This window comes from Meleagris gallopavo, chromosome 20, assembly GCF_000146605.3.
Source record: "Meleagris gallopavo isolate NT-WF06-2002-E0010 breed Aviagen turkey brand Nicholas breeding stock chromosome 20, Turkey_5.1, whole genome shotgun sequence".
Classification (NCBI taxonomy): domain Eukaryota; kingdom Metazoa; phylum Chordata; class Aves; order Galliformes; family Phasianidae; genus Meleagris; species Meleagris gallopavo.
The window spans coordinates 10475456-10484093 of NC_015030.2; the positions used below are offsets into that span (position 1 = coordinate 10475456).

The 8638-nt window shown below is 41.6% G+C and overlaps 1 protein-coding gene across 1 annotated transcript in view; it reads left to right on the forward strand.

Annotated features, from left to right (window-relative positions):
- Window positions 1–2: 2 nt before the first annotated feature.
- The window catches only part of NUP85 (nucleoporin 85), a gene marked incomplete at its 5' end in the record, with an annotated part of 11693 nt that continues 3057 nt past the window's right edge, over window positions 3–8638 (forward strand). Inside the window, 14 exons of the mRNA XM_010721698.2 lie at window positions 3–169; window positions 700–770; window positions 1230–1273; window positions 1669–1738; window positions 2959–3080; window positions 3425–3559; window positions 4148–4270; window positions 4526–4657; window positions 5045–5151; window positions 5399–5482; window positions 6045–6110; window positions 6521–6672; window positions 6758–6875; window positions 7906–8006. Coding sequence (XP_010720000.1) covers window positions 3–169; window positions 700–770; window positions 1230–1273; window positions 1669–1738; window positions 2959–3080; window positions 3425–3559; window positions 4148–4270; window positions 4526–4657; window positions 5045–5151; window positions 5399–5482; window positions 6045–6110; window positions 6521–6672; window positions 6758–6875; window positions 7906–8006 — 1492 coding nt within the window. The remainder of the gene's footprint in view (window positions 170–699; window positions 771–1229; window positions 1274–1668; window positions 1739–2958; window positions 3081–3424; window positions 3560–4147; window positions 4271–4525; window positions 4658–5044; window positions 5152–5398; window positions 5483–6044; window positions 6111–6520; window positions 6673–6757; window positions 6876–7905; window positions 8007–8638) is intronic.

The following is an 8638-nucleotide window of genomic DNA, read 5'->3' on the forward strand; positions in this document are numbered from 1 at the left end:
CTGCGGGCGGCGGGGACGGAGCGACGGGCGCCGCGTGTGTCTTCGTGGTCCGCAGGGATCAGGACATCTACATGGAGACGCTGCGGAAGCTCTTCAACGAATCCCACGGCATCTTCGTCGGGCTGCAGCGCTGCGAGGAGGAGCGAGCCGCGAGGGCGAGGAACGCGCAGTGAGTGGGGCTGGGGCCGCGGCGCCGGGCGTTTTGTAGGCAAACGCCGTCGAATGGGCCGAAGCGCCGAGGACCGGGCAGACGTGCAGTTCCAATCGCGCTTCGGGGTGACGTGGAATCGCTAAGGGGGGAGAAGACGAGAAAGGGCCAACCCCGTCCCGCCGCCACGGCCCTCGGTGCCACGTCTCCGCGGCTCCACACGCCTCCGGGGCGACTCCGCAGCTCGCTGGGCAGCCCGTGCCACCCCCCACTGCTCCTTCTGGGAAGAAATCTTTCCTAATACCCAACCTCCCCGGCACATCTTACGGCCGTCACCCCTGGTCCTGTCTCTATTACCTGGGGAGAAGAGGCCAATCCTCACCTCACTACAACTTCTTTTCAGGCCCTGAGGAGTGCCTGGGACCCTGCATACCTGGTGCCAAAGCAGCCGCCCACCAGGCTTACCCTCATGCTGGAAGCATCCACAGATGCACAGAATAGGCACTAACCCCAGTAGCTCTCTGTAATTGATCCCTTTTTGTGTTTGGCAGATTAGTCCAAGTGAGCAAAAACTACCGCTCAGTCATAAGAGCCTGCATGGAGGACATGCACCAGGCTGCGAGTAAGTCTGTTTGTTGTACTGCAATAAAAGGAGATGCTATTTGTGATTAGAAAAATAAGATTTCATTTGGAAGTCGTTACAGCTACTGAAAAACAGCACGTATAAACTTCAGTAATTAACAAGATTCCATTTCCATCACTGACATTTCCAGGTTGGTTCATCATCTTGTAACTGATTTTGGGAAGACTTGCAGTCTTTTCATGTCATGAGTCGTGGAAAAATGAGTCAAAATTAACAGCTTTCCTGAACAAGTGAGAGCTCTCGCTCTGTTTTAACATCTTTATCCTGTAAATTTACCAGATTTATAAAGAGTTATGAAAGGTTAGCTTAGCTTTATCAGTTGTGTACACATTTGGGTCTGTACCCAGTGAGTGGTCAGAGATTGTACTTATGAGCTCAGAAAGTACTGTGAAATAAGGTAAATATGCTGGTTTTTGACTTGGCTCATTTTTCACTCAGTTTCAACCCGGGACTCTGCCCTGCACAGCCAGTACAGCATTCAGGTAATCTGCAGTCACATCCACATAGTTGCACGAATACTGGTTAGTAAAGCCATGAAGACACTGTGGCTGTAGTTTTGTTGTATAAGCTGCACTGATGTCACTTAATTAGCCTTTTGTTCTTTCTGTGCTCTTTGTAACTCTCTTAAAATAACACTTTTTGTACTGTTTTGTATTTCCCTGAGGAGTGATTACTGTTGCATTTCAATACACAGTGTTGGTATTTTCTAAACTAAATATATGTAGAGAAGTTATGGCCTGTTTCTGTCTTTTAATTTGTATCTCTGAAATATCAGTATGACATTTATCTATAAAGACTGGTTGTTATGGACAGCAAATTCAGCGGTGCAGTTAAAAATAAATAATGGGAACAATGCAGCTCTGCTTTTTTTTTTCAGGTTTCTATTCTCTCTGCTATGGAGCTGATCTGGAATCTGTGTGAGATTCTGTTTGTTGAAGCAGCTCCAGGTGAGCAGCAAATAATTCTGATGTGAAGACTGAAAGTGGTCTTGTTTGCATAATTGTTTAAAATGCAGATAGCATCCACTGTGCTAGATTTTAATACATATTGTAGAGAGTCTGACGTAAACAACACTAAGTTCTAATACCTCTTCTGCCTCCGTAGATTGCATTTTTTGTACTAAATTATGTCAAGATGCATTCTACTTTTCCCCCTCTTATGGAATATGCTACAGTTTACACTGGCTTATTTATTTCCCACAGAAATGTAATGAAGAGAGATAACAAAAACTTGTTCCCAATTTATTCGACTTTAAAGCATAAGCACATTCTTAACCCTTAAATCAGTAGATACCAACTAACATTTACACATCTTGATGTAATTCCTTTAACAACAGGATGACATTTCATAAGTGAGTTCATGAGTGATTCAGAATTGTTTTCTTAGGAAATCAGATTATGCTAACAAATGTGCTCACATAATTCAAACGAGGGGTTCATACATTATAGATTATTTAATCCAAAGAAAAAGTGAACTGCCTACCACCAGATTTCATCCTCATATTTAGTTAATAACGAGATGATGGTTGTAGCAGAAATGCTAGTCATGGCTTGAAGCAGTGATGGAGCCCCTGGTGGGAAGGCAGGGCCAACCCAGGAGAGTTCAGGTGCATGCAGTGCACTGAATGACCAGAAGGGATGGAGCCAGGATCCACCCTTTCCCAGCCCTCACTTAAGGAGGCAAGGGGGATCTCTCTGGAGATCCCTGCTTACCTGAGGCCTTCCAAAGGTAAGCAGCTTTTTTTCCTCCATTTCTGTGTCCATGGCTGCTGCATTTGGGCTTGTCCTCGTTTGCTGCAGCCAAAGACTTTGCCACCCTGCTCTTATCACTGTACTTTCCATCACATTATAGTGTCAGAATGGTAAATGAAACAAAAACATTTTATGGATCCTTTGGCATTTCAAGACTTACGATATGAATGAACTTTTATTTCTTCAAGTAACTGGTCTGTGCTTCTGTCCTGTCTAAAACTTGGCACAGTGAGCCTCGTGCTCCTGCAGCTTGGCTACTTAGGGAACTCCGTGCCTTTCTAGTTTGAACGTGGCAGATGGAAATCTGCTTAGTAAATCTCATCTAATGATTGTCAGACCGGTAAGGTTAGAAGCAGTTAGTTAGAACAGTCTGGGGACAGTTTGGGAACTAACAACAATACCTTCTCTGTGTAAAGCTGGTCCTCTCCTGCTTCGTCTCCTTGACTGGGTTCAACTTCACATCTGTGATGTAGACAACATGGTCCGTGAAGTTCTGAGCAGTGAAAATCCATCAAAACACAAGCTCTTCTGGAACGTGGTGAGTACAGCCCCCTGCAAAACTTCTAGAGGAAGAGAAGTCATGCCTATGCATCTTGCATTCCTCTTCCCTTCTCAGCACTGTAGTACATCTCAGAAACCGATACTTGACATGCTGCTTCTGTCTGTACAGTTTTAAGATGAAGCACTGTCAGGATCATCCTGTCCCTTGGTCCTAACTTGAGCCTTTCAATTTCATGATTCACAGAGTTGTATATTCAAATAAGCAGGGGCTAAAGTTGAAATTTTGTAACTCTACTTAATTTTCTTGAAGATTCCCCTGATATTCTGCCTGGGTGTTCGGTAGCTTTGCACAGCTTGGTGCTCACAGTGTGCTTTCTGCAGGTGGATATCTTTGTGCTGCAAGGCCGAATGGATGAAGCACGCCACTTGCTCTCCAAGGAAGCCATTGCAAATCCCACATCAATGAAGATGTACAAAATCCTGGATGATTTGATGAAGAAGATGCCTGTGCCCACTGTATGTACAAAGCACTCTTTTTTTTTTTCTGCACTGATTTTTTTTTTTATTAGTTCTACTAAGAAAGGAGATAAGAGCAATAACAGAATTAGTCCAGTCTGTTTCATCTCTGCTGTTGCTCCTTTAACATCACAGGCTGTTGACCATTAAAACATCTGTCTTAATCCTTGTAAAAATACTTGTCTCAGTTACCCAAGAGATCCAAGAATACAGCCGAAAATCTGCTAGGTGATAAACCAACATAGTCAGAAGTGATGTTTTTGTAGCAAGGTACGCTGCTGGCTTATCTGAAACAGTTCCTGTTGAGAACTTACAGAGAAGTCTTTGAAGACTTTACCTGCAGGTTTTCCTCTGTTGCAGTGATCTCCTCGTAGAGGAAAAATTGCAGCTGCATCTTTCACTGGTTGTCTTGGAATCCTTTTCCTTTATTTAGATACACAAATTAAGACACTTCAAATGCAGCTGGAGAACAAAGAAAAAAATGACAACAGCCTACTTATCTTTTTAGCATGAATGAGTGCGAGTTCAGACCAAATACCTGCTGTGACTTGGTATTTCTTTTTATTTTATGCCTCTTATTCCATTCAGCTTGGTAACACCCAAACGCTGACTGAGATGGAGCTGAAATGGCAGCACTGGCATGAAGAATGTCAACGTTATCTGCAGGATGGAACCTTTGCTTCCAATTCCCACATGGAATCCATCTGCAAGGTGTGTTTTGGTTAAGAAAGGAAAGTGGGCAAGTATTGGATTGTTGTGTACTTCAGAAGCCATGTGTAGTGATAAGTAACTTTAATACGTTAAATCATCTGTTCATTAGATCACTTGTGCAGGTCGCTTTCCTGTCCTAGGCTCTTAATTAAATTGTAAAGTTTACAAAATAATAGTAGTGCCTTTAAAAGTTAAGATGAAGCTGTGTACATTGCTGAATTTGCAGAACTACTCCTTTGCTTTCCTTCCTCTTAGATCCTGCTGGGAGATGAGAATGCCATACTAGAAAAAAAGGAACTCATGACTACTTGGTACCACTTTCTGGTTACTCGACTCCTGTATTCACATCCAACTGTGAAGCCAATGGAACTGCGGTTCTATGCACAGGCAAGAAATAAAATTATTTTTGTATCCTCCACTTTAATGCAAGAAAGATTATGGTACTTACAGAAAGCTTTGGGAAGGTTGATCTTTTTACAGAAACTACATACTCACAAGACTTTTCTTGGATTTTTTAAATGGACTGGAAGACTGATACAGAAAAAATAACGGTTGAAGACCAAGTCTCTTTAGTATCTAGTGTTACCAGTTTTGGTCCTCAAATTGTCTTTCTAATTTCCTAATGCTAAAATATTGCTTCTTGGCTGCATTCAGTCTCTGTGACATACTCTCCCATAAAATAATCTAAATGAGACTATTGCATCAAAACAAATAGTTTTTCTTCTACCCTTGCACAGTTGTTTTTTAATCATGTCTTGTAATCTTATTCCACAGTCTAGTATGGACATGTTCCTGGGTGAAGAAAGCAGCCCTGAGCCTCTAGACACAATTTTAATGGCAGCCTTTGAATTTGAGCTTCACCAAGTGATCAAGGAGTGCAGGTTGAGTTCTTAAAGTTTTTGTTTCTCTAGCTTTACTGTGTTGCTTCCAATAACATTTGGGGTAGAGGATACGGGTACAGGCTGCAAATGCTACGCAAAGTGAGCAGCAACTAAAAGTGTTCCATTAGGTCTGGGACATTGCAACCAGCCACTATGCTGTAACATAGCTTATGTATGTGCAAAATCTCACATGTTCCTTGGCACTGGTTGGCTAAGCATTTTTTTGTTTTGCTTGTTTCAAATACAGTGTTGCTCTGAGCAACTGGTGGTTTGTGGCTCATCTGACTGACCTTTTGGATCACTGTAAACTCCTGCAATCTCACAATCTCTAGTAAGTATTTATTTGCACTGATTATTCAGTCACTCAGAAGTAAGAACGACTGAAACAGCATGTCTATTTTGGTGAAAAAGGAGCATCTTAAGTATTTATAGAAGTTGGAAAATAAAAGTGCTCCATGGACCCACACGTTCTGCAGAAGCATTTGCTGTCCTGATGAGTTTGACATGCTATTCAGCAGGACTTCAGCAGTGTTAGGGTTTGTGGTTTGGTTTTAAATATATTTTTAGCTGAAATATTATCAACAGCTCAAACGTTTGTGATTGTTGGAATAGTGAGAAACTCATCTAAAAAGAGCTTCCATGCATAAGTGTTCAACAAACTTCAGTATGAGCAATTCCGCTATTTGCATTCTCCTGCTGTTTCGGTTTAAGGCACTCATACTGTACGTTACATTTGCTAATGCTGTAAAGATGTAGGTGTCCCCCCAAGGATAAAGCTGCCCTGCAGCTTGAGAAAATGTACCGCGGGTGCTTCTGAACTTGAGACTGGAGGCTATTCTGATGAGGTGCAAATAGTAATGCCTGTTTCTTTTCTTTCTTCGTTCCTTCCCCAGTTTTGGTTCAAATATGCGTGAATTTCTTTTACTAGAGTATGCCTCAGGACTCTTCTCCCATCACAGGTAGCGATTTTTTTTTTTTTTTCCCCTTAGTAGGCTAGACTTAGCTAGGTCAGCAAAAAAAAAATAAAAAATTGCATAATAATAAAATGAAAAGGCAAAACTTAAGCCACTGTTAGAATTTCAGCAATCAATTAAAACCTATCGGGTGTATTAACCAGGGTAGAATAGCTACTGCCTCTGTGACATTTCTGGTACACTGCATTTTTGAGATGCAGGAATTCCAAAGTTGTGTATTAGGCAGCTGATAGTAGAAAGTAAAAACCATCTTAAGTGCAAACAGTGTGTTAATCAGAATTAAGTATTATTAACGCAGACTCAAATTCTACTTGATCTTTCCTGTTATGTTTATTTAAGATTTACAAGACTTGAACTGCTTGACTTTTTCTTCCCTCCTCCTCCCCCTCCCCCAGTCTGTGGCAGCTGGGGGTGGATTACTTTGACCACTGTCCAGAGTATGGCAGGGTCTATTTGGAACTTCATATTGAGCGGATACCCCTTAACACAGAACAGAAGGCCCTCAAAGTGCTGAGAATCTGTGAGCAGAGACAGATGCATGAACAAGGTGACTGATTCTTAAATTTCACTGTTTTATAGTGACACAAGTGAAACTACCAAAACTGATTTTCTCTCCTGTGTTTTCTCCAAAGTCCGAAGCATCTGTAAAATCATGGCCATGAAGGCTCTGCGAAATAATCGCTTGGGCTCTGCCCTGTCTTGGAGCATCAGAGCCAAGGATGCAGCTTTTGCTACACTAATATCAGATCGGTGAGTCTATGTCAGAAGCTCTCAGGTGGCCATCATTGTAGTGGGCTGGTAGGAGTGGGAAGAAAGCAGCCATCCTGGAAAGGTCCCACTGCAGGCAGAGTGGGGTTATGTTTCCCTCAGACCAGGTGTCTGCTTCGGGGCTAGAAAATGACATCCTTGGGTTCTTGTCATTTGCAATAGCCTAGCTGTTTTTTTCCTACACCATTGTACTTCAGGAGATCTACAAATCAAACAGATTTGCTTTAACAAACAGTCCAGTAATAGAATTGAAAATGCTACTAACACTTAGCTTACACCTAGACAAAAGGCTGGGGCTTCACTTGCAACTCTTACTGTGCTTTTGAATCTCTAGCAGCCCACGTCATGGACTTTTTTTTTTCCTTAATTGAAATCAGACAGGAACCAATCTCTTTGTATAGTTCTGTAATTATGCTCTGGATAGATGGCTAGGTAATACTACATCTTCAGCAGTGTAAAAGGGAGAGGTAAGAGACTGCTGGCTTCCCCCCTCAATTTGTTCGTAAAGGGAGTGAGGACAGTCATATTTCTTTCAACAGAAGTTGAAAGAAAAGCACTGCAGGAAGCAGATGCTGAAAAAAGCAGCATGATGAAGGTTGTGACAAAAGAGATGAAAAGCTTTTAGAATTGTTTCTGTTGCTTGCCTTTTTAATTAATTAATTTATTTATTTTACACAGCAGAAAGAGAGAGCTTTGTTATGATCTGGGAAAGTTACTTATGTTGCTACCAGTCTCAGCTTTCTGTGTTTCTCCCTTTCCTTATTCTCTTTAAGAAACAGATCTCAACTACTACAAAATCTAGAAGGAAATAGTGTCAGTGAAATGCTCACTATGCTGACTCACTAACCACTCCCAGAAGACGTTTTTATGTCTTCTGAAGTTCTCAGTCATAGTCAATTAAGATGAAATTCAGTTGTATACTAAGCTTTCCTGTGAAGGGATGAGTAGATACAAAAGAAACATGAAAAATAGCCTCCCCTGTGAGCCTTTGCTGCGTTTACTTTCTCCACAGATTCCTTAAGGACTACTGCGAAAGGGGATGCTTTTCTGACTTAGACCTCATTGATAATTTGGGACCATCCATGCTGCTTAGTGACCGGCTGACATTTCTTGGTGAGAAGGGCCTAATTTTCCGGTTGTTCTGTTATTTATAACACAGCTACCTCTACACAGTTTATCTTCTGGCAATTGAATCTCCCTTTCTGCATTACGTACAATTCTTTAAAAGCAAAAACAATTCCTGCTTGGTTTTCCTTTAGAAGTTTCAGGAACATCGGATGTGCTTTTACTGAAGAACTCTCATACATTTCTATCTTGAGCTCAAATGTCAATCAAAGTTGGATTGGAATGGGAATCGTTACTTCCTGTATTTTTGCAGTTAAGCAGATACAAGTCAGTCATGGAATAAAACTCACATTTGTTCTCAGCCAATTATTATTCTAGCTATCGATCCAACTAATTCTTAGCAAAAGCAGAATATTCTACATCAGCAAAGATCTCATTTTCCATTTAAGCAGCAAAACCTTTCACACCTCTCAATCTCCTGAGGTATCAGAAAAAAAAACCCGCATAAAATAATCTGAGTTGGAAGGGACTCATAAGAATCATTGAGTCCAACTCCTTGCTCCACACAGAGCCACTCAAAAATCAAGACCATATGTCTGAGAGGATTGTCTAAACGCTTCTTGAACTCTGGCAGCTTGGGGCTGGAACATTCCTCCTCTTCTGTTTCTGTTTTTTTTTTT